Source organism: Nuphar pumila, chromosome 11 (assembly GCF_984573655.1).
Source record: "Nuphar pumila chromosome 11, dmNupPumi1.hap1.1, whole genome shotgun sequence".
Taxonomy (NCBI): domain Eukaryota; kingdom Viridiplantae; phylum Streptophyta; class Magnoliopsida; order Nymphaeales; family Nymphaeaceae; genus Nuphar; species Nuphar pumila.
In genome coordinates this window covers 21,915,252-21,942,079 of record NC_143259.1, presented here as the reverse complement: position 1 = coordinate 21,942,079, position 26,828 = coordinate 21,915,252, and the positions used below count along the sequence as shown (strand labels likewise).

Genomic DNA, 26,828 nt, shown 5'->3' with positions numbered 1-26,828 from the left:
AAAAGAAAAAGAGGAAAGGGTAATGGGTGTTTGTTTGAGGGGTGCGCTTTCGCCCCTGGTCCCTGCAAATCCTCTCTTCTTCCTCTCCTCTTCTCCTTCTTCCATCCCCAATCATCGCAGGAAAAAGGTACGCTTCCTAACAATTGGAATCGAACGGAAGAAAGTGGAAAAAAAAACTCGATTTTCTCCTCTTTTTCCCGTTCCTTTTTGGCCTAGGGTTTCCTCCATTGTATGAGCTATCACAGACTCACGAAATCTCGAATTTTGTTGCGTTTTATTCATGTGGTTCGCGTTTATTTTCGTGGTTTTAGCGTTCTACGTGTGAATTTGTTGGTTTCGTGTGGCGTCTTTTGTAGGTGGGCCGATTCGGTGTCGTTTCGGGGAGGGGTTTTCGTTTTTTGGGGTGGTGTTGATGGAGGTGGAGGTTTTGGGGATTGCGGATTAGAGGAAGGGAGGGAGAGCGAGGGCAAGAAAGAGGAGGTCATGTACAAAGAGCGGAGTGTTGGATCGGAAGCGAGAACGGGGACGTTGAAGTCCGACCTCACTCTGCGTGACCCGCTTGATCGGAAACGGATCAGCGATGTGCTGGACAAGCATCTTGAGAAGTCATCGCCCTCGACCTCCAAGGGAGGGGTGAATGGGAATAAGGATCGGATTTCGATCCCCTCGACATCCGGTGGGAAGATGAACGCTGGGGACGGCCGTGATCACAAGGACGGTCGGTCGGGCTCCCTCTCAAAGAACAAGTGCTCTGATGGTGTGCCCTTCTGATTTTTTTTTCTTCTATTATCTTCCCCATTTGGCATATATATATATATAATTTTTGTTATACATAATCTTGACTCAGTCAATGTTTTTACTTTTCATATTACAATAATTGTTACATTAATTTTCTGTTTTATTTATTACGTTTAATTGTATCTCAAGATCTAAATTGTTCCATGCCCCTTTTCCACAATTGGAAGTTTGTGCTTAATTTGCTGTAATTCAATTTTTACTGAAACAGAGTTGAAAAACCATTGAAACTACATAATGACAACGAGCTCCTTGATTGTTCAGATGTTGCAACAGAATCCAGAGAGTGCGGGTTTTAGATTTGAAATTTTTATCAGTATTGTATCTGCCGGTGCTCTTTTGACTTTTCTATGTCTTTGTTCTTGTGTGCGTTAGTAAAGATCTAGGAATCAGATGTTATGGAATTTAGGCTATTAGTTTTTTTTTTATCAAAATTTAGTTCGCAAGGCACTAGTTTGTGATTTTTTTTTCTCACGGGCTTCAAAAAATGCTGAAAATTGTAACACTGGTTAAAATAATCCATATTCTTTAGGGAAAAATGCTTGGGAATATTATTGGTTATTATTTTATTAAGTAATTATGGAATTGTGATATCCATTTTATACAGCGAGAGGGTTGACCTTTCAATTTTAAAGAGATTTTGTTCACGGAGAGTTTTGAATGTGGTCCTTGGGTTACAGAGTGAATGGTAGAGCAGGCTTATGTCAGCTCATAAGTTGTATTTGGATTAAGCTTGCAGAATATTAGCTTAGAAAGAGATGAAACTTTGTGTTTTTGGGCTTGAAAGGCATTGTGATTTCTATGTTGCTCTACCATTTCTTGATTGTAATCAGAGTTGCTAGTCGAGGAAGCGGGAGCGGGAAACGATATGGAAAGCGAGGCACTTCTAAAATTTTAAGAAGCGGGAAGCGCGGGATGACTTAGAAGCATCTCGAAAGCGAACCGGAAGCGACCTAGGAAGCAGAGAAGGAAGCGACCTAGGATTCGAGTGGGAAGCGAATAAGAATCGAAAAGGAAGCGAAAATGTAATTATATATTTTTAATTTATCAAAAAATAATATTTATGTTATCATTGACAAAATAAAATATGAATATCTAAGACAATAAATAATACATGTTGCAATTATCTAACAAATGCATTATGTTGCAACTTTCAAGCATTTAAAAAATAATACATCAAGAAAAAATCATAATTCACATTCCTATTGCAACCATTTAACAAATGCATGCAAGCATTTAGTAAATAACGCATTAAGAAAACTAATAAATTTGATTAAAAAACATACTTTTTTCAACGAAAGAATCAAATGACTTGTTATTTGATGTTATGATTCTTGTGAATCTTGTGATCGCTGCAACATAGAAAATGAGAAATCAATAAACTCAAAGATTACATAGAGATATAGTTAAATTTTTAAACTGTAAAGTTCTAAATTGTAAACTATAAGCTATAAAGTTCTAAACTGTAAACTTAAAATTAACATAATCCACTACTTTACTTCATCATACAAACTTCAAAACAAAAGTACATATTAAACCAACAAAATATTACAAGACCACGACAAAAAAAAAGTAACATAAAAGTTTCTAAGTTGGACTACTCCAACTACATCATCAAAAGAATAATTAAGAATTCAAGAGTTCATTTCATTGTCAACAATCAATAACCTGTCATCTTTCTCTTCCCCTTCAGGTCAGCAATAGATCGAGAACTTTCTGCATCATCACGTCGTCCTTGCCTTCCACGACCATGCCTTTTGTTCCTTCTTTCATTTCCTATAATGAATATGCTAAAAAATTAAAATGTTCAAACACATTAATCTAAAATATAAAACATACATATATAGAATAAAGTAAAATAAAAAACATAAAATGCATAACATATACCTTGCCTAGGTCTCCTGCTCAAGAAACGATCAATCCAGCGAAACTGATGGTCGCTTATCTACACTAGTTGTACTAGCTTTGTTGGATTGATTTGTATTCTCTTCAACCTTATTTGTACGTATGATTGTCGGAGACAATAGAGCTCCTGGTTGTGCATCTTTGGTTTTTGATTTAGAAATACTGCTTGATTGTTGTGCACTATCATCCAAATCTCTACAACGCATGTCCTCTAATCTCAACGTATATTTTTTTACAATAAGAAGTTTCAGATTGATATCTCATTTTCGACTAGGTCCTTTGTAGCGATTGCTGCACCTTTTTATAACAAGAATGCAAAATATAAATGCTAACAAATAATCAATGATAGATAAATATTTTATAATATAGCAAAAAAAAACTTCAACACTTTAACTATACCTGTCAATCAATCGAAGATTTGAATGAATATACACCAAGGTATCAACACGATCTTCATTGAGCCTATTTCTTTTAACATTATGAATATAGCTATAGGTGTTCCACACACTTTCTACAGAAGATGTGCTAATAGGTTGAGATAAAACCTTAATGGCTAATGCTCTAAACTTGGGTGTATCATCACCATAAAAATGCCACAAATTGAGGACCGTCATTGTAGGATTCAATGCATCTATTCTTGTTGCATTTCGGCTAAATATTCCACTTCTTGATGCAAAAGCCACAAGTTGTGACCTATAAAGTGTAGAGAGCTCTTCATTTCCAGTAGATATGACTTTAAGCGTGAGCATTGCACCATCTAAGATATCATTATCCTTTTCTGCAAAAAAATTTATTTAAATATAACAAGAAAATGCAAATGAAATAATAAAATAATTAAATCATTAAACTTTAAACTTTATTAAATAGATAAAATAAAATTTTTATCGGGAGAAACTCGTTTGACCCCTCTTGGTGCTGGGATCTTGAGATACTCTGACTCATAATATTTTGGAGTAAGTATGTGGGCTAGACTATGGAGAGGCACATTCATTCTATCCCATCCATTTGAGACAATCTTATGAATCTTTTCATACAAATCTGGTTGTCCTTCTAGATTGTCTTTGATTTCTCCCAACATGTTGTCCATGCCTTCATACACTTAACCAATTATAGGGCCTTCCTGATCACAAAATTTAATCATCTTATAGATGGGTTTTGTAATCAATAATGCTAAACGAACAAAATCTCAATATTTTTCGTCAAGAACAAATTTTATGTTGTAACAATTCTTTTTTTCATAGTCTCATCAGTGTATGATTGCTTCCACTCGTTCCATCTATCTGATATGACTGTAAGCCTCAAGCTCTCCCTCACATCAAGCAAGCACTTCAAAGTAGTATAATGTGAAGCAAACCTTGTTTTTGTAATCTTTATTAGCTCTAATTTTTTATTACTTCTAAAAATCGCTAATGCTTTCGAATGATTGGTGATATACTTCACAATTTCTTTACTTTGCAAATATGACTCTCCCAACCAATGAAACTCATGTGTCAAATCCTTGAAGATCAAATTAAGTGTGTGCACAACACAAGGTGACAAAAAAATATACTTATGCGCTTGTTTCAATTCTTCACCAGCTAACTTGCAATTTGTTGCATTGTCTGTAATCACTTGCACTACATTAGAAGGCTCCACAAGTTTAAATCCCGTCTTTAAAAACTCGGCAATATTTGCAGCTGACTGTTGCACATTAGAAAAGTCGCTCGCATATAAGAACATTGAGCCAAAACAATTTGATGCAAGTATATTTATCAAGTGTTTGTTCTTTATATTTGTCCAACCGTCTGAGACAATGAAAACTCCAAACTCCTCAAACTTTTCTCGAAATTCACTTAACTCCTTGTAAACACACTCTTTCTTACTGTCAAGCAACGTTGTTTGAGCTTTTTCATATGATGGGGGTTTATATCCAAGCACTTTACTAACTGCAGATATCATTTCTTCCCAATACGGTGATCGAAGCACATTGAAAGGTATACCATTTGCACAAAAAATCCTGATAATTTTATGATCTACATTGTATCTTTCTACCTTTTTAAAGGTATCGTGAATATCAACTGTGTTTTGACTTCCACTAGATGATGTAGTCATACTAATATGCTTCGGTTTATCAATTCTTGATCTCTTCAACTCAAATGCACTTGATGAAACTTCTACTCGTCGAACTTGTCTCTTAATTTTTCTTGCCAATTCTGCATTTTTTGCAACTACAGGATAAAAGGCAATCCCAACACTTTGTCCCTTTGGAGCTCCCATGAGATGTGCAAAAACTCGAGTATATGACCCATGATAAATATTTTTGCAGTGCCTGCACATAAAAACCTGAGTTCCACCTTGCTTTCCTTGCCCACTCTTCATTTGTTTCAATACATGGCGTCATAACACTGTTGTTTTATGCATGCTAGGTGGTTCGTCATCTAGGTCATCTTCATCATAGTAGTCATCCAAGTCATATTCTTCTTCATCAAAAAAAAAATCTTTTTCTGTCCTCAAACTGATATGGACAATCAGAAGACCCCTTGCCCTTTCTTGCTTTGTCATTCCCAACAACACTAGACAATTAATGCTCTAAATTGCAAAAAGAATCATCATAATTGTCGTTATCATAGTTTGTGATGGTTATTAGTGAAGCAAAGAATAGACAAATATACCTGCATCATAAAAGTACAAGAATCAGTCTAAAACACTTTAAAAAAGCTATTATTAACAGCAAAGGATGGAGAGTGAAGAAAACAAATCATTATTCTCATAATTTACCAATTACTAAAACAAAAAAATAAACATCATTCAAGAAGGTGAAAGATCTATGATTCTATAATATACTATGATAAAGCTGACAAAATTAAAAGAAAAAAGAAAAAAAGGAAGTTCTTTCAAAAGTTTGCATTTATGAAAAAATGTTAAAGAAAGACAACATAACAACGAAGAAAGACAAAATTCATATTGGCCGACTGTTTCTAGCAATAATGATATTTATTTAAAATTTTAAACAACTAGTTGCAGCATACTAGGTGCCCCACTCTTCTGATAGAGTAAATGAGCCGAGCCTGGGTGTGCCCAGGCTCGGTATATCAAAGAATTCATGCTTAATAGGGATGATAAGCTCAATCATGCTTGGTATACATTTTGTATAATATGTTTTTATATTATAACTTATATATTTTTATAATATGAATTCAAGAATTTTCCTATAATATATTTTTTATATATTATACTTATAAGTATCTCTTTTGTTTCTTTTATCATGCTCGGTATACACTTGATCAACATCTAAGTTCAGAATTCACATAAAGCAAAGTCACTTCAAGAGATCAAGGAGAGAATGGAAGTCTGCAAGATCAGACACCATAGTGAAACCATAAGACAGCTTGTGGAGGCAGAACTTGTTTTTCATTGACTTTGAAATTGAAAACAATAATCCATATATATCCAAGAGTGAAAGAATAATAAAAGTGATCCATTCAATCTGATCAGGCACTCATCAAAATGACTTAAAACCTACTAGAATGATAAAAAATACTGCATTAACCCTTGTTCCTAATACATAATTACACCAATACTCTACATGAATATGTCAATTTGAGGAAAATTAAGAAGCAAAAGGTTGATTAAAGATGGCTATTCCACATATGACATGAAATATGCAGGAATCCTGACTAAGGATATTACCATGAACAAATGTTTACTTTACCATGCTAACACCATGTAATTTAGCCATACTATTCATTTACTGATGCACACCTTTCACTCTTCAAGAATTAAATACAGACAATTTCAATGTGCTTGTTCTTTCCATGCTATATTAGAATGATGGAGATGTAACATAGCACGATTTTCATAATACAACAAGAACCTGATTATGTGCTGATGGCGTGATACCCATCTGCAGTACCTGCTGCTACAACATGTCACAGGGATACTCCAACTTAATCCCATGTCATGTCCCCTTGTATTCTATTCTTAATAGAAAATTTCACAAAAATGGCATGTGACGCAGCGGTTTTGCAGTCACTACCCTGGCAGCATAAAACTCTAAGGGCTTACCACCGAGGTGGTATCCCATGTGGTAAGCAGGTCCTGTGCCAAGTTGAAAGCTGGAATCCCTCTGCCTCGTGGGGCTTAGGAGATGGTTAGGGTCTGCCTAACCCCATCTTGCCTTAAAAAAACAAAAGAAAAAAAATAAAACTTTGAACTTTCTCACCTCTGAGAGTCGCCATGCTTGGCTTGTGTAAAGGGGTTGTAGTCGTGCGAGAGAGCGTGAGAGAAGAGATGGAGAGAATCAAGATAGAGAGAGAGTGAGAGGAGAGTGTACCTGAACAGATTCATTGTTGGACGTCGGTGGAGGAGGTCGTCGGAACTCGGAAGTCGGTGGCCGAAAACTCGAGAGAGAGAGAGAGAGAGAGAGAGAGAGAGAGAGAGAGAGAGAGGAGTCAAATGATAGGTGAAAAACAAAACCCTAAGCCCCTTTCGGTTTTGTGTTTTCACGGGTTTTGTACAATGTCCATTTTGCCCTTATTAAGAAAATGTTTCCTTTAAATTTTTTGTTTTACACGTGTTATTTTTTTTAAAAGGGCAAACTCGTCTTTCATGTGTTAAGCGTCCGAAACGCGTCCCCCTTTAAAGGGGAATGGGGGGCGCGTCCCCCTTTAAAGGGAAACACATACCCCTTTAAAGGGGGACACACTTCCTAAATTGAACGTGCGCTTCCCCCACGCGTTTCCCGCTTCCAAAGTGCGTCTTGGGGAAGCGCGCTTCCCCTAGTCCATAGACATTTCCGGTAACTCTGGGAAAAGTTTCTTTTATTGTAGATACCATTGAGGAATTAAGTATAGAATAAAATCGTCTAAAGAAACGTATCTCCAATAATGAAGATGATTCTGTTTTGGCCATCTCAAGGTTGGGATCCTAATCTCGTACAAAAAAATCCATCACTTTAGGAGACAAGGAAATAAATATGATAAAAGAAAAGTCATTTGTCATTGGTGTCATGAACCGGGGCATATTAAACCTATGTGCCCTAAGCTAAGAAGGAGGGCAAGAACTACATGAAAAAGAAGGCGACTACAGTTGAAACGCCTCAAGAGAATAAGGAGACGACTTTGGTTGACAACTCTCAAGACTCATCCATGGAAATAGCTAAATCCTTATCTCAATTAGTTGATTTTCTCCAACCTCTTTTTAGAGGATCGTCTTCTTCAACTTGAGTCGTGGTATCATCTTACTCCAAACAAGGTAAAAAAATTTAACTACTTGATTCCAGTGTATCTTTTCACATGACCCCAAATAAAGGTATTTTATCCGAATGTTATAGTAACTCAAGTGTGTCAAAAGTTTTTAGAAATTGAAGGAATGGGAAATTTTAAAAAAGATCTTTCAAACTCCAAAAGGTTTCTTATTTCAAAAATTAGATACATTCATAAATTAAATTTAAACGTTTTGTTCGTCTTTCAAATATCTGATTATTGTTGTAATATCTCCTTTTCAAATGGATGTTTGGTGCAAGATCATCAGATAGGAAAATTGATTAGGGAAGGCCATAGGAGATCTCTATTATATGGATATTTTTTAGATACTGAAAGATACTTTTTGTTGTAATGTTCAAAAAATGGATTTAAATTTGTGGCATAGAAGAATAGGACATCCAAATGTATCTAAAATCCAATATTTTCTAAGTTTGGAATTTTTTTGTAATATTAATTATTTTACTTGTGAAAACCGTGTTCTTGGAAAAATGAAAAGATTACCTTTGAATGATAGAACTTTTACTTTATCTAGACCTCTTGAGTTGGTTCATTCAGATGTTTGGTGTTCAACACCTATTTTGTCTAAAGGTGGATATGCATATTACGTTATTTTTGTCGATGACTTTACTAGATATACTTGGATTTACTTTCTTAAGCATAAATCTAAAGTTTTTTCTCACTTTCAAAACTTTCATAAGTTGATTAAAAATAGGTTTGAAAATAAAATTTTCATATTTCATACTGATTCAGACAGAGAAATTTTGTTAAATGAATTTAAAATTATCTCAACTCATATGGTATCACACATCAAAGATCTTGTCCACACATACCACAACAAAATGACTTAGCTAAAAGAAAACATAGGTACATTGTTGAAACTTCAAAAACTTTGCTTATTGCAAGCCATGTGCCTAAGGTTTTCTGGGCAAGTTGTCTTGACTATTGTTTATCTTATAAACAAAATGTCACCTTCTTCTTTACAAAATATTTCACCTATTGAAAAACTTTTTAAACTCACCTTTGATTATTCCAGATTACGAGTTCTTTGTTGCAAATGTTTTATTTTAACCAACAAGAATGACAAATTTTCTCCTAAAGCTATCCCTTGTGCCTTCTTTGGCTACGCCGATAACAAAAAGGGATATGAGTGCTATGATTCTAAGAATGAAAATTTATATATCTCAAGAAATGTCACTTTTTTGGAAAAGAAAATTTTCTTTGATAAGGATAAACCTAAGGAAGTAATTGAGTATTTGTTTTTGTTTGATTTTGTTTCAAAACAAGATATTAATGATTGTGATTGTGAGTATGATTTTGAGAACGTTATTGAATCTCTTGATAAATTGCCTCATGATGATCAAACTTGTATACAATATTCTAGACAGGGAAATCAAAATCCTTCATGTGCACTTGAAATTTTTTCTAACTTTAGTGAAAATGAAATGCAAATTAGGAAATCATCTAGATTATCAAAAACCCCATCAAAATTTGCATCGTATGACTCTTTTTCTTCAAAATACCAAGCATGCATGGCTCTAATTCATTCATATGTACATCCCCTTATCTTATGCTCAGGCCAAAGAGCACTTTGTATGGGTTAAAGTTATGAGGGTAAAACTAGAAGCTTTGGAAAAGGCTCAAACTTGGTTTGTTCAAATCTTCCATAGGGAAAAAAAACTCATAGGTTGAAGGTGGGTATAAAAGATAAAAATCAAGAGTGATGGGAGCCTTGAGAGATATAAAGTTAGGCTAGTTGGCAAAGAATATTCGCAAGAATATGCCATAGATTATGAAGAAACCTTTGCACCTGTTGCACGCATGACCACAGTTAGAACCCTTATTGCAGTTGCTTCAATTAAAAACTGGTATATATTTCAAATGGATGTTAAAAATGCATTTTTAAATGAAAATCTTATGGAAGAAGTTTACATTGGAGGTACCCCTGGTATGAGCATTTCTCAAAAGAAGACTTTTCGCATACAAAAGGCACTATATGGGTTAAAACAAACACCCAAAGCTTGGCATGATAGATTTAGTAAAGTTATGCTTGAAATTGACTTTAAATCATGTTTGACTAACATCGCTTTGTTTGTTAAAAATTCTGATACCTGTATTGTCATTTTGCTCATCTATGTTGATGATATGATAATCACTGGAGGCAATAAACAGGGAGTTTAAAATATTAAAAAGATTCTTAAAACTAATTTAGAAATGATTGACTTAGATTTTTTACAATACTTTCTAGGTATAGAGGTTGCTTATTCCCCTAAAGGGTATTTATTATCTTAATCTAAATTTGCTTTTGATATTGTTAGGTCTGAAATCACGGATGACAAGAAGGTTGACAATCCAAAAGTGACAAATGTCAATATGAAAATTGATGATGGGGAGCCTCTGGATGACCTAACTCCTTATTGGGGCCCTTTCTTACTTGTCAATTATTAGACCTGATATAGCACACGATGTACATACAGCTAGTTAGTTTCAACATGCTCCCACATTTATTCACATGAGAGTTGTTTTGTGTATTATTAGATATCTTAAGAATTCTATCTTTAGAGACATTTTGATGTCTTCTACATCTGCATTGGATTTACTTGCATATATTAATGCAAATCGAGGAGGTGATCCCAACAATAGCCACTCAACCACGAGTTTATGTGTTTTCTTCGATGAATCGTTAATCTCATGGAGGTGCAAAAAGCAACAGAAGATCTCTCTTTCCTCAACTGAAGTTGAGTACCGAACTATCACCACAACCACATTGGAGGTGGTTTGACTGAGAAAATTGTTGGCTGATATGAAAATCCAAATTCTATGAGCTTCAAAGATGTGCTGCGACAATAAGAGTGCTATCTAAATTGTCAACAACCACATTTTTCACAAAAGAACAAAGCACTTCGAGATGGATTGCCATTATGTACAAGAGAAATAGCTTCAAGGGATCATTGCTCTGCCTTATGTCACATCAGAGTACCAGTTGACAGATTTTTTCACTAAACCTCTCTCTGTTTCTAAGTTTCACTTCATTCTAGGCAAACTTTCGGTCATTCTACCGTATGTTTGAGGGGAGGTGTTAAATTGTATATATATACAATATAGTATACATATATGTATTTATGTACACATATATGTATATTTTTATATTTATATATATTTTTATATCGTGGTATAAAACTCATGAGTCATACTATGAAACTTTGGGAGAGGGTGATTGAGTCTAGGTTGAGGAAGGTTGTCATGATATCGGAGAATCAATTTGGTTTTATGCCTGGAAGATCAACTATGGAAGCTATACATCTTCTTAGACAACTTATTGAAAGATATAGAGAGAGGAACAAAGATTTGCATATGGTTTTTATTGATTTAGAGAAGGCATACGATAGAGTACCTAGGGACGTTCTCTGGTGGACAATGATGAAGAAAGGTGTTTCTCTCAAGTACATTAGTATAATTAAAGATATGTATGAAGGAGTAGTAACCAATGTCCGCACTTGTGGAGGGGTGACAACCAATTTTCCGATAACGGTTGGGTTACATCAAGGATCTGCTTTAAGCCCTTTCCTATTTGCGATAGTGATGGATGAGCTTACGAGATCAATTCAAGAAAATGTACCGTGGTGTATGTTGTTTGCTGATGATATTGTTTTGATTGATGAGTCTAGAGCTGGGGTTAATGCTAAGTTAGAATTATGGAGACAGACATTAGAAGCTAGAGGTTTTAAGTTGAGTAAGAGTAAGACTGAATATATGGAATGTCGGTTTAGTAAGCAACGAAGTAGTGATGGGAGTGTAGTGAAGCTTGGTGAGCAAGATATACCGGTGAATGATTATTTCAAATATTTGGGATCCATCATTCAAAAGTATGGAGAAATTGATGGAGATGTAAATCATAGGATAAAGGTTGGGTGGATGAAATGGAAAAGTGCTACTGGAGTGTTGTGCGATCGTAGAATGCCATTGCGGTTGAAGGGAAAGTTTTATAGGACGACTATTAGACCCGCTTTACTATATGGTACGGAATGTTGGGCTGCCAAGAGACATCATATTCAAAAAATGAGTGTAGCTGAGATGCGGATGCTTAGATGGATGTGTGGAAATACAATAAAAGATAAGATTCAGAACGAAGAGATACGTAAGAAGGTAGGTGTTGCACCCATTGAAAATAAGATGCGAGAGAATCGTTTACGGTGGTTTGGACATATTCGGCGAAGGCCTAATGATGCTCCAGTTAGAAGGTTGGAGAAATGGGAAAATATATTAGTTAAAAGAGGTCGGGGTAGGCCTAGGAAGACTTGGATGGAGATGATAGGAAAGGATATGAATGCTTTGAACCTCACCGAGGACATGGCGTTGGATAGAAATGATTGGAGGAAAAGGATTCATGTGGAAGACCCAAAATGAATTTCTTTTTTGGTTCATATCGCTGACCCCAATTGTTTTGGGATGAAGGCGTAGTTGTTGTTGTTGTTGTTGTATTTATTTTTCTTTCTTTCTTTTTGACTTAGTCAACCTAAGTTGACTAGGACCCAACCTATAGAAATCTAGCCATTGGGGAGGTCCTTCTCTCTCACTCTCTTAACCCCTCTTCTCTCCTTGTTTATATAAAAGGGGTCTATCCCTCTTGTAAAAGTATGTCTTTTGCATACTTATGATGTTCAATAAAATATTATTCTTTATATTATGAACCTTCTTGTGCGTACTCCTTTGTTGGATTTGTGAGTGTGTTCCTTAGAGAACACTTGTGTGTTGTTCACTTGATATTTGAGAATACTTTAGTTCGTGATTGAAGGCTATTTGGTTCTTCACACAAGCTTGGCTTGAGCCGAATTAAGGACCTTAAAGTTTTGACTTAAGAGAGGTGGGACATGAATCCGCCACCTTTGACAGCAAAGGGCAACATACTGCGCATTAAAGTGCAACCTTTTTTGATGCATCACATAATTCATATAACCTTGAATTATGAAGACTGTCTATTAATTAAAAAAAGAACTTTTCTTTTACTAAATGAGGCTCAAACTCAGGTTATTTAACAAAGGAACTGAGCTTGAGCCTGAGTTTTATGCAAACAGCTTGATTTGTTGTGCAACGCTATTCTAACTGCCACCAGGTCAAACATGCCACTATTATGCCACTTATGTCCATAAGATCCAAACCAGACAGCATGGTTAATGTTCCTTGAGTTCCAGTGAAGTGCTTATTTACGTTATTTGGCCAACTACACAAGTGAACTTTGAAAAGAAGGAAATTCCATTTAATATTCTCAGGCCATGAAAACAAAGTGTTTGTCTGCAAAATCTCAGGCATGGAGATGTTTATTGTGGTATGGAAATAACAATGATGTACGACCTGGTCTGACTTAATTTTGTGCTTTTGTGTTGCACGGAATATTTCATGCAGTGATTCTGGCCTTCCATCCTGTCCATAGTCAAATTCTATGCTCTCTTCCAAAATGTGCACAATGAAAAAAAATCATTAAATAGTTAAATGCACATTTAATTGCCATATTGCTTTCTATGGTGCTCCTGGGTTTTCTTATGATGTGAATAATCTTGCATGTCGGTTATCTCTCCCTCTCTCTCTCTCTCTGGCATTTGAATGTTGGACAGTCTTGAATGATATGGTTCTGGTATCTTTTCCTCTTGTTTGCAGAAGAGTCAGAAACAGATAGTGAAGAGTCTGATGTTAGTGGCTCAGATGGGGATGATACATCTTGGATCTCATGGTTCTGTAGTCTTCGAGGCAATGAGTTCTTTTGTGAAGTTGATGATGAGTACATCCAGGATGATTTCAACCTTTGTGGATTAAGCAGCCAAGTTCCTTATTATGATTATGCCCTTGATCTAATCTTGGATGTGGAGTCCTCTCATGGTAAGCTTTGTTATTGCTGTTAGGCAGGTTATTTATTAGGGTTTTTTCCAAATCCATCCTTGCCTTATAGGCTAATCTCATATTAATCCCTACCCTATCCCTAATCTCAGAATAATCCCTGCCTTTTGCAGAACTATGCCAGATTGATCCTTGAGGTCAACTCCCATCAAAGTAAGTGACAGGAAACTGTTTAGGCCCAATGAAATGATGCCTTTGCCCATAAAAGAGGGATGATTTAGGAAAAATATAATATGGTAAGGACTATTTTGGAAAACACATTAAAAAATAGATTTTTGGTTTTAAAAAAATAAATATGCCTTCTTGATTGTAAACTTCAGAAAATGAGACAACTAAATCTCACTTTTATGACCATTACATGTTTTGGGCAAATCACCATTTTTACCTATTTACTGAACAATGGACAAACGTAGTGGTGGTATGTTTTTGACCGAGGCTTGTTGTATTGTATGGCATGAACCCTTTCAATATATAGCAGGGTGACCTTCATGGGTGCATAATCGTTGGTAAATGTGAAGCCATCATATCTTGGCTACCCTATTCAGATCAGCTGCTACAAGACCGAACTACCATCCTATCACCCTAATATCCATTGTCTGCTTTAACTTGGTCCTGTCATCCTAATATTCCTTGCCTTGAACCTAACCCTATTAGCTATCCTCGTTTGTTCTTGCTGCAATTTCCATTATTGTTACCACCACATCAAGATCTTGTTCTGCAAACCAGCCTTGAATCAAGAGCTTCCCATCGTGAATGGGGCCTCCCCAATTTACCAGACCCATCTAACCTACCCAAATAAAAAAAATCGAAGCCCCATCAAGATTCAAGATCCTCCATGAAGAACCCCAGATAAAATCAAAAGGCTGGAAATAACCTTGCACGACCCGAAGATAACGTCGCATATGTCGAAAAGCCCCTTTCACACAGTTGGATTGAGTGAGAACTTCCCCATATTGAAAGAGAAGCCTGGACACGCAGGCACCTCACTGCATAGGACTAAAGCTGTTCCTGAACAAAACCTCCATTGTTAGGGAACAAATCTACAGAACCTCGTACACTCGTTAGAAGCCCTCGTCAATGCCAAAATATGGTGCAGGAAGAAGAACAGACAATGTGCAATGGAGACAGGTAGAGGCCCATATGGTCTCATGAAAAAGAAGGGTATCATGTAAAACACAGGCTCAAAAATGACTTTTTAGTAATTTGAGAAGTCCATTTGACCATGGTAGACTGTTAACTAGAGTTACCATCATGGTTTTTAACAGAAGGGTGACTTTTTCCTAACGGTTTGAAAGGTGAGGGACTCTTTTGGGATTAGGTATAAGGGAAGGATGAATGTGGGATTAGCCTATAAGGCAGGGATGGATTTGGAAAAAACCCTATTTATTATTCTTATGTCTCTTTGAGTTTGGTTTTTGCTTTGTTTTTTTCCTATTATGACAAAGCTACTTTGGGGATTATTCTCTCAAGTATTCTGACCATTGTCCTTAAATGTAAAGTTTGAATTCCTTCAGAATGTTTTCGTTTTTGTATTGTTCTTTTGATTTTTCTTTTCTCTTAGTCTACAAATTGTACTACTTGATCTTATTTTTTCCGAAAAATGGAGCTTCCGAGTTCAATATGGAGCGGTTCTGTTGAACCTTTTTATGCTTTTTGATAGTCCAATCTTTTAGTGTGGCAATTGGCATCAGTGAAAAAAAAAGGTTGGTCCGATGGTCGAAGTCCATCCTCTGTTTAAAGTGGCATCATGCTGGTCCTAAGTAGCGACAGCCATAATTTATAGACAAGAAATAATAGGGTGATGCAGTTTTGGTAGAATTTCTTGTACATTTCCATTGCAAGTAAAGAATCAAATTGTTTTTTAGCTTTCTTTTATTTGGGGCTGCTTGGTTGATGAATATGTGCTTCAACGATGTGGTTAGAGTTGGCAATGGACTCTAGTTTTTGTTTACTTCAGCTACATGTCATGGTAACAAATGTAACCCCATGCCCGAGTGACAGCTGGCAAGATATAGTATAGTATGAGGTTTGGTTTGTCAGTTTAAGTTCACCAAAAATTTAGCTCTGCGAGTCAGGAAGAGATAGGAATGCAGTTATCATAAACAGTAGAACAACAGTTTCAAGTTTTTATCTCTATGGGGATTATTTAACACCCCCTGTAGCTCATGTAAGGGCACTTGTATTTTCTGGCATCATGAGATCTAGGTTTAAAGTTATGATCCAAGTAGATGTACCTTATCCCAAGTCTAGTTTGTGTTCCATTGGCTGGTTTATGTGTCATTTAGCTGTGGAATGGTTTATGTGATGTCCTGAGATCTATGTTTGAAGTTATGGCTTAAAGAGATGTTTGAGATGGCCTTTTGTGTCATTTAGGTGTTTAAAGAGGAGAATTGGGAGCTTGAAGGAGTTACCATTAGGCTAGTTTACTCTAGAGCATTGGTTTGAGCATGACTGTGAAGCATGGTCAAACCAATGCTCTAGAGTAAACCAGCCTAATGGCAACTCCTTCAAACTTCCAATTCTCCTCTTTAAGCACCTAAATGACACAAAAGGTCATTTCAAACATATCTTTAAGCCATAACTTCAAACATGGATCTCAGGCCATCACATTGCCTAGATTGAATTATGTACTCGAAACATAAATTCCTCCTTGGAATAGCAAAAAATCTATGTCACACGGACTCGGCTAGGGAGGCGCCGCACCCGAGTCGACACGCCCCGACACGGGTGCGGCTTCAGACACGGCCCAGACTCGATCAACGCCGAGTCGGACTCGGTCAACGAGTCGAGTCCGTCCTTGTTTTGGACTTGGTCAAAGTTGACTGAGTCCAAAAATGTCCATTTTAGGGTAAAAAACAAAAAAATGCTTTTTATATATTTTTTTAAAAAATATATATAGCATGAGTCTCAAACATAAGCCCCAGAAAAAAAAATTTCGGGTCCTTCCTTTTTGCAAGGGCAAAAGTATAATTTGCAAAGTTTATAAAAACACTCATGCTGGTGCCAAACTTTAGAGGACAATATCCACATATATGCACACAGGATATATTATTATTATTATTATTATTATTATTATATATATATATATATATATATATATATAGCCGAGTCCCCGTGTCCAAAATTTTTAAAATTGCGCCGCACCCGTGTCGCACCCGCACCCGCACCCATTTGACATAGCAAAAAATTAAGATTACTTGAAAATCATGATTCTAATGTAACAGTTCTGGTTAGGGATGCACACAAGCCGGGTTCCAACCGAGCTTGCGCTGGATCGGCTCGAGATTAAAATATGGTTGTTCAAGCTCGAGCCGAGCTTGAACAACCTTTGCCCAGGATCGGCTTGAGCTGAACACCTTTAATATAAAAACCTATTTTAATTTTTAAAATTTGTGTAAAATCCTTCTTTAAAAGAGTGGGAAGCAATGGGATTTGAACCAGAGTTACTGGAAACTTCTTAGATAGGTGGGAAGCCCGCTTCTCGGAAACTCTCTTCTTAAACTTGATGGGAATCTCGATTCTCCCACGCTTCTCATATGCTTTTCACATGCTTCATCTATTCTTCTTCTATGTTTTTTCACTCTACTTTTCATGTTTTTTATAAGTTTCCTCTCTCTTCTCTCTCACTTTCATGTGCTTTCTCTAAATTGGTAATCATTATTTTTAGATTTTGTTAAAAATTCAATTCTTACACTAAAAAATCATGAAATTTAAGAATAGTCACTTTTATTTTAGTTTTTATTTGCGTTCCATTTCTATTGCCATTCAATTCTTATATTGTTTTTTTATTCCTCGCTTCCCACTTCCTATACATTTTAAAATGCATCACTTCTCGCTTTCGCTTGCTGTATCGTTTCCCATTTTCGCCTCCTAGCCTGGCAACCTTGATTTGAACCCATGCCTCTTCCAAATATGACTAATGACTTATCCATTGAGGTAAGACCTTTCTTTGTGACCACATTATGAAAAAAAATATATACATATCTAAAATCTACTTTTTTTTATATAACTATGTGAGCCAAGCTTAATCGGGCTTACCGAGCTGGACTACTTGTTCAAGCTTGGCTCATTTACGTATACCGAGCCTGAACCCTTGTTCAAGCTTGGCTCATTTATTTTTTCAAACGAGTTTGAGCCGAGCTTAAGCGGGTCGAGCCTCTCGGCTTGTTGTGCATCCCTAGTTCTGGTCCCCCATCTGCAGTATTTTTCAACACGACCTAGAATGAAATCTTGATTTGGAATGGTTCCAATCAACAATATGTCACGTAATTTATAGAGGAATCCTAAACCCAAGAATTAAGAGCGGTAACTATTTTTTTCTGTGTAAACTATTGTAGACAAGGACAATGGGAATGACTAACAACTTTGGTGCTTACGAAGCAGGGGATATTTTTACCGAAGAACAAAATGAGTTGGTGGAATCAGCAGCGGAGATGCTTTATGGTCTGATCCATGTCCGATATATTTTGACTAGCAAAGGAATGTCTGCCATGGTGAGTCTCCCATTTTTTTTGTTTTAATAAACTAGCTACAATGTTAAATTTATTTAACTTTTCTTTTGAAATGGGAAATCCTCAACAGCTGGAAAAATACAAGAACTGTGATTTTGGAAGATGCCCAAGAGTTTACTGTTGTGGCCAAGCCTGTCTTCCTTTTGGTCAATCAGACATTCCTCGATCAAGCACAGTGAAGATCTATTGCCCAAAATGCGAGGATATATATTACCCCAGGTCCAAATACCAGGGAAGTATCCTTTTTTTGTTCTCTTTCTAGTGCCTTTTTCCAAGGGTCCATCAGCCCACTTGCTTGTGTTTGCCCCCACATTTATGAACACATACATCATGCAGAAAAATCCACTTATTAGAAAATGCATAATGCACAAAGGCCATATTCATATCCCATATTATGGATCCTATATAACATTGTTGGAATTTCCTACTGAAAGCAGGTATAGCTTCCACGCTTCCGCTCATTCATTTGTAGGGCTTCATGTCTTTATCCAGTGTAAAGGAGGAAACACTTCTTTTTATGAATGTTTTGCCTACTGCAATCCTTGATCTTTTCTACTTCTGCTCGACCTTTTCTACTTCTGCTCCTTGAAGCACCCTTGGCTAAGATGGCCAAGGGGGAGAAGCTTCTGCAGTTGTGTTTATTCTCATTGTCTTTATTATCTGTTAAACCTCTAGTCATTTGGTTTTGCAATCCTTGATCTCTCGTCCCTCTGCTTCTTGAATCGTACTTGGCTAAGATAGCAAAGGGGGAGAAACTTTTGTACTTTTCAACATATTCTCAGAACTGTCTTATCTGTTTATCCTAGCATTCCTTTTTATTAGTGAAATTTTCTTAACCAAATCCAGACATAGATGGAGCTTATTTCGGAACAACTTTCCCGCATCTTTTTCTGATGACATATGGAAATCTCAAGCCACAGAAGGCATCACAGAGCTATGTTCCAAGAATATTTGGTTTCAAGATCCACAAGCCATGATGGTGGTGCACTATCCACATTCTGCCAAGTTTCGTGGCAACAGCGAACTTTTCATGGAGAAACAATGAGAAAGTTGCTTCCCTTGTTAGAAAAGGTTCTGCTAGACAACTTTACAAAAAAGTGGAAAGAATGCAAGTCCAGCCTCCTGTTCCTTCTCTATATATATTCCTATCAAAATGTCTAAAAGCAATTGACCTGTCAGGCTTTTGTTTATTTTTAAGTTGTATTCAGAGAGCCTATTTAAGCTGTAAGCTGTTTTTAAAAGTTCAGTGTTTGATGAAAATCTATTCTAGTGTGTTGATGGCTCAGGCTCTTTTCTTTTTCTTCCTTTCGTGTTTTGGTAGCTTTTGTAGGTTATGTTGGTTCTCCTTGTGTGGGACTATTTATTTATTTATGTTGGCCTTTTTCCTTTTATATTATGAGGAATTGAATCTGATGGGTTATGGTGAATTCTTAGGTCTCATTTATCTATATTTGGTACAATTCCAAGTGGATGGAATTGGCATTTGATGGGCCACGTGCTATTTCTTCATGCGTAGAATAAATCAAGCTATTTATATGCTAAAATATTATAAACGGAAAATGATTGTATTGTCCTTCAAAATGGTGTGTTTTCATAAATCCCTACTAATTTCTAAACATCTTTTCATCTCCAAAATTGCTGTTTTTTTTACTTTTTAGGACAATTTTAGCTTTCGCACAAGCCAACTTATTGATGTTTGCATGATAGATGTGTATGTCGTTCTATGGTTGTAACACCTCAATAACTATTAGATTTGCAGACTTGACAACATTTGTATAAAAAAATTGTGAATATGAGCTTAACATAGGAAATTTGCATATGAAATGTGTGAATCTTTTGATATTTGAAAGCTTGGTGCAAATTTTTTAAAATTTAAAAGTTGAAGCTGTGTAGATTTGTGCCATACAATTGTGGACGTCTTAACCTTTAAGCAATCATATGAACCTTCTTTAACTAAAAACTTACAAAGTTAGGATGCCTTCATATGTATGTCTGATTTTCACAAATGTATATTGTGAATGTCTTTACTTTCACATATTTTCTGATTCGAGCTCAGTAGGTTTGCATATTTGCAGTAATTCTGACCTTTCTGCATTAACTAAAAATTGCATAAAGTCAGGATGATCGCAAATGTATGTCATGGCTTTAACAAATACTTTTTGCAAACTTGGCTTTAACAAATACTTTTTGCAAACTTTTTGTTAATGCAATGCCAATCTATTTTAATATGTGAATGTCATAATTTTAACTTGCAAATGTTTTTATCTTCACATGCTTTCTTATTCACATAAAATTATTTTATTTTGGAGGTTTTTTGTTTTGTTTTATATACCTGTTTAGAACCCAAACCATTTTTCTCTCTTCTTGCGGTGATTCCTAGGCAGTTTATCTTTCAGTATTTCAATGATGTTGCGACAATTTTTGGTCAACCTTTTTCGTCTTTTGGCCCTCAAAACTTAAGACAAAAAATGAGTTTCATATATTAGTTTGCATTCTTAAGGTTTTAAGTTATATATATATACATTTATTTATTGGCCTTATTATTTATATTTTGTTGTCATGAATGATTTATGGTTGTTTGCTTGTGTTTTATTTAATATTTCATATAAGATTGTACGTTTATGGTTAATTTGTTTTTGAGTAATGAGGTTAGTGTTGATTGTCTATAAACATTCAATTGAGACAATGAGGTTAGGTTTAATTGACTGGTTTTCATTGTTAGACAATAACCATGGTTGGTATAGGCTTGAATGTATAAAGGTTATCTTAATGAACTTTTGTTGCATTTTATTTTCCTTTGATGCATGATATGTCATGTGGTTGATTTAGGCAGTCAATGATAACCTTAGAAATGGTTAAAGTGTACTATATTGATGGCCCTTATTTGAAATCTATAATAGTGTAAAAAAATAATAGCTTTAAGAAATTTATGACCTTAATGTCTAGTAAAACTGGATATGTTGAAGAGTATCTGAGCTTTCAGTATAATGATTTTGAAGATATAGAAAGACATAAAAGATTGATACTCGTTCTGAATGATGACGATGTAAATTCTATGTTATATAATAATGATAGTTTACTTAATTGTTTTCATCTTACTATATGACAAAATTAGACAAGTAGTTGAAAGTGATTTTCAAGAAGCAATTGAACAAAATAACCATCGAAGAAGCAGTGCTTCAAAAGATGATGAGATTCATGTGAAGAATATGCATTTATCACAAGCAATTTAATGTACATGCGGTGAACATCCAACTCTCTAAAACAATTGACAATATGGATGTTCGTAGCATAAACACAGAGTGCATGCAGTTGTCTCAAACAATTAAGGATATAATAGTTATATGTGCATGCAATGTTCGACTTATACAAATAATTAATGTTGTACATGATGATCAGAGGATACATGCAGAGAATGTGCAAGTATATCAACAAAACATTGTTATCGATGTTTAATACAGTCATGCAAATAGCATTCAGTCTTCAAAGATAGTTAATGATTTAGCTATGGATTCATAGATAATGAGGTACAATTTGTTGGACAGTGGAATCTATGATTGAAATGTAGATGTTATTTTTATGGTTAATCTTAAAATTTGAAAATGCATGAATGATGCATCCATGCAAGCAAATGAAAAGATAAATATGATGCCTTATAGTTTAGTTTGTACCTCCAAACAACCAATTAGTGGTAGCAGTGATTCTCTAGACAACGGAGAGCATGATAATTATTGTAAAACCTATAATTTTTTATATTTTACGAGAAATAACAATAAATTTAAGGCTAAAATATTATTTAAAATTTAAGATAAAAATTAAATTATAATTTGAGCATTAACTAGGAATCAGAATAACTTTCAAGTTGAAAATTTATTCTGAATTAAGGTTTTGATTTTTAATGGGATTTAACCTAGATTTAAGCTGAACTCAAAATGAAATTTAATTTGAGTTTCAATATTAGTCAGGGGTTGAATATTGAGATACATTCTTGGGAGAAATCCCTTCAACCCAAGAGACACATCTCTTGATGGTTACATGTAACTGGGTATTAGAGTAGATTATTATCTGTTAACTTAGTTTAATTAGTTTTATTATCTAATTGTTACATGTAAACCAGCTGTACCCTTTGGGAGAGAGTGACCATTAGTGTGACTTCCCAATGGTCCTCTTATGTTCACAACCTTACATCAAGACCATATATAACATAATTTTTTTTACTTTTCTTTTTTCTTGTAAAAAATTTGCGTGAAAATAAATCATTCATGAGTTCATGAAAAAAGTATCCCACAACGTAGGTTATTGAGTTTTGAGACCCTCTAAAAACACGCCTACAAGTCACAAGTGAATGTTTTAAGAGCTGATTCCAACTAAGCAAAACATGTATGTAAGGTTAGTTTTACGAAAAACAACAAAAATCTAAAACATAAAGTATTTACACCTCATGTTGCAATGATTATATATATATATATATATATATATATATATATATATATATATATATATATATATATATATATATATATATATATATATATATATATATATATATGGGTTAATATTGGCTACTAATAAAGGTACAAAACTAAAGAGTAGAAATCACTCTTTTCTTCAAAAAATTTTAACTTTTTGTAGATCAAATGTTACAGATGTGATCCACATGATTTGTTTAGTAGGAAACGTATTTTGAATCATGTGATTATGACAAGTAATTAGGTTTTTAAAGGGGTCCAAAAATCATCGGTCCACAGTGTGTCAAATTTTCATAATTCAAAATATTACATTTTTACATCAAAAAGGTATGATCCAAGGCTTGATCCTTAGCAAACAAACCATGTTGAACACATCTATGTAGTTAGACTGAGTCAATAAAACACTTGCACCTATGATTTCTAGCTCATTAGTTTCGTACACATATATATATATATAGAGAGAGAGCAATACTATGTTCACCTAAATCCACCTACAAGAAACCATGTGTATAGGTTGCATCTTCTCAATTAGACCTCATAGATGCATCCAACATAGCTTATTTGATAAAAATAATGCTTTAGACCATGTTTTTCGGGTGTGAAAATATGACTTTTTAAGCTATGAAATTTTAACATATTATGGATCATTGGTTTTCAAAGATCTTAAAAAACGTGTGTGTGTGTATATATATATATATATATATATATATATATATATATATATATATATATATATATATATATATATATATATATATATATATATATATATATAGTACAATGACATGATTCAACACTTGTTACTTAACAAGTGCATTTAGATCATATCTATAGGGTTTGATAAGAAAAAAAAAACTGTGAAAACTCTGATCTCTTGTAAATGGGCACAAGTGCTCTTGGAGCATCTTGTTTTGTTTTTGAAAGGCAGATCCCCACCGGTTACACAACATGGTCTTGGGTTTTGAACCTAAACAACAACGTCCACTAACAGCTTTTGGAGCATCTTACCATTACTAATATAAGGGTAAATATTGGCTATTAACGAAGGTATGAAACTAATGAGCTAGAATGGTTTGTTTGCCTTGGATCATGCTTTTCTGATATAAAAATGTGATCTTTTGAGTTATGCAATTTTGGCACATTGTGGGCCGCTGATTTTTTGACCCCCTTTTAAAAACCTAATTACTTATCATAATCAGATGATTCAAAACAAGTTTCCTAATAAACAAACCATGTAGATCACATCCATAACATTTGATCTAAAAAAATAGAAATTTTACAAGAAAATAATGATTTCTACTTATTTACCTCCATTAGTAGCCAATATTAACCATATATGTAAAACTTTAAACTAGTTATGTGAATGCTAGTAGTATTTAACTCATTAAGGTCGTCAAAACACGTTTACAAGCTATGGTCTTTTTTTAATTAACTAATCAGGTGCTTCAACGTCTCACTGCATTTTCTTTACAAGAAGAAAATATAAAAATTGTAAGCTCTCATAGTCCAAATCTACTCGATAATCGACATGGCTATGATTGATTTTTTTTTTTTTTTTTGAAAGGCACGCTGGGGTTAGGCAGACCCCGACCAATTATACAACTATACCATTGAGTTTTGAACCTGCAACGTCCCAACACAAGGTGACGCACTAACTGCTTCTACCAGACAAGCGAGGAAAACCCTGGGTGGAGCCCCACGACCACCCTGCCTTTCTGCAGGCAGTTGCAACGATAGTTTAACACCATGGAAAGTTTCACCCAGTCTTGAATTTGGCACACCAATTGGTCTAAGTTGGGCCATAAATGGTTGGACCCCCTAAGCTTGGCCCACATGGGCAAATAAAGATAGGCTCAGCCATGAGTTGCTATAAGATGTTGGCCGCCTCACCTACCCTATGACTGGATGCTTTGTCATCAGCTATGATTTATGGTGCTTTTAGATCAGCATGCCACATTTTCTTGGCATTTCACCAACGTCCTTAAAGTGACTTGACTCCAAAGAGTTTCAATCATGTCTAGGGATGTCAAGGGGTCGGATCCTCGGTTTCAAACTCGGATCTGACTAGGTGATGCGGATATCGTATCTGGATTCGAGTCTGACTGGAACTTTCATAAGAAAATCATACCTGGTTCCTATAAGAATTACATAAACCAGACCAGGTCCATACCTGACAAAAATAATATTTTTAAAGATTTTATATTGAAAATTTACAGATCTTAATCGAAACTCGAGTTGGACCTGGGTTTGGTATAAAATTGACCCGACCCATTTAATAATCAGACCACTTCAGAAAGTTAGTCAGACACCTTTCTTTGTAACCAAACCCTGACTCTATAGGTTCCGGTACGTGTTAGAATCAGGTCATACCCGATCCCGTAACACTCCTAATCATGTCCTATCTGTGGGATATCCCAAAGCATCTCAATATGAATAAGATCCATTTGTCCAGACCTCATTAAGACGGGTTTTGTGGGGTCCAATCCTATGGAGTCTCAAATCATGAAATTTAATACTTGCAATAATGATGTTCTAGGTCTTTATCTTATCACTGCAGATGACAAGAAGACTAGAAGATACATGCTCATAAACCAAGGTACTACTACTTATGGGATGTTTTTAATTTGCAATATATATATATATATATATATATATATATATATATATATATATATATATATATATATATATATATATATATATATATTGCAAATTAGAACAAGCTGAATCCTGAATCCAGGAAGGTGATTCTTGTGCACAAGTCTAAGAGGTTCAGTGTTGGGGGCATAGTTACCAGGAAACAAAACAGAAACAAGAAACGATGTGAAGCGGAAGCGAGCGTTAGAAAGCAGTATGAAGCAGAGTGCAGTTATGAAGTAATTATGTAAGTGCATGAAAAATAAAATAAAAAAAAACAAATAAAAATTAATATGAAGCATGGTGGAAGCAAATAAGAATTGATGTAAACACAAATGTAAAACAATATAGAACCAACATGCAAACTTATTGTAAAAAAAAAAGTTTATAATTTTTTAATATGAAAAAAGTAGAAAGTAAGGGGAAAACAAGTGAAAAATGACAACCAAAAGAGAAATGATTTGAGAAATGAAAGGGAATTGGGTTTCCAACTAAAGCAAATCAAGTTTTTCATATTTTAGAAGCGAGTTTCTCAATGCTTTCTCTTCTTTTCGGGGAAGCAAGGAGTTTCTTGCTTTCGGAGAAACGAGCTTCCCCACGTAGTAAGAAGCCTCCGATAACTATGGTTCAGGTCAATACTTATAAAGTATTCACCCTTTTTAATAAAGGGAGAAGCCAAATAATTGGATCCATAGCTACCACAAAATGAAATGGATATGAGAAACAATGCATGAAGCAAAAGCGATTGTTAGTAATTATGCAAGTGCATAAAAAATGAAAACACGCACACACAAACAGCAACATGAAGCTGACACAAAAGTAAATAATGAATGACATGAATACAACATGCAAGCTTGTTATATAAAGTTATAAATTTTAATACGAAAAACATAAGAAATAGAGAAAAAGCAAATAGGAAGCGAAAAGAAGCGAGAGAAAACATTTAAAAAATAAAAGGAATCGATTTGAGAAACAAAGAAGAATCAGGTTTCCTACTAAAGAGAATCAAGTTTTTCATATTTAGGAAGCGGGTTAAAACCGGGTGATATTTGACTTAGTTAGGTGACTCAAATCGAGATATCGTATTAAGAACTTGACAAGTAGCTAGACCACCTCATTGTTTTTTTTTAATATTCTATGCCAAGAAACTACAGCTGGTCAGTTACCTAACCCTGCTGGGTTAACCTGTCAAATTTATGGTTGTGTGCCTAGGTGCGTGAAACTCCATGGGCAAGACTCCTACCCCCAAGGCATGTGCTTGCTTAGGCTTGCGAAGCCGATCCAGGGCCGAACACTTATAAAGTATTTGACCCAACAATGAGGTGGCCTAGCTACTTGTTGAGTTCTTAATGTGATATCTCGATTTGAGTCACCTAACT

At 35.1% G+C, this 26,828-nt stretch overlaps 1 protein-coding gene across 5 annotated transcripts; it reads left to right on the top strand.

Annotated features, from left to right (window-relative positions):
• Positions 1–10: 10 nt before the first annotated feature.
• On the top strand, positions 11–19,603 carry LOC149822180 (putative casein kinase II subunit beta-4). Of its 5 annotated transcripts, none has more exons than XM_089981498.1 (6): positions 11–127; positions 357–757; positions 13,596–13,814; positions 18,216–18,325; positions 18,414–18,579; positions 19,190–19,603. In XM_089981498.1, the coding sequence occupies exons 2-6, from the start codon at positions 484–486 to the stop codon at positions 19,318–19,320; spliced, it is 900 nt and encodes a 299-aa protein (XP_089837624.1). In that variant the 5' UTR covers positions 11–127; positions 357–483; the 3' UTR covers positions 19,321–19,603. The 5 variants fall into 5 exon arrangements, with proteins under 5 accessions (XP_089837624.1, XP_089837623.1, XP_089837622.1 ...); XM_089981497.1 differs by having other exon boundaries at positions 13–127; positions 18,213–18,325; XM_089981494.1 differs by lacking the exon at positions 11–127 and having other exon boundaries at positions 237–757; positions 18,213–18,325.
• The last annotated feature ends 7,225 nt before the right edge of the window (positions 19,604–26,828 follow it).

Excerpts from the sequence above, each read along its gene's own strand:
- LOC149822180 (XM_089981496.1), top strand. The coding sequence starts at position 232 with ATGAGCTATCACAGACTCACGAAATCTCGAATTTTGTTGCGTTTTATT. Across the intron at positions 758-13,595 it reads AAAGAACAAGTGCTCTGATG|AAGAGTCAGAAACAGATAGT; the intron begins GTGTGCCCTTCT and ends TCTTGTTTGCAG. Across the intron at positions 18,326-18,413 it reads GCAAAGGAATGTCTGCCATG|CTGGAAAAATACAAGAACTG; the intron begins GTGAGTCTCCCA and ends AATCCTCAACAG.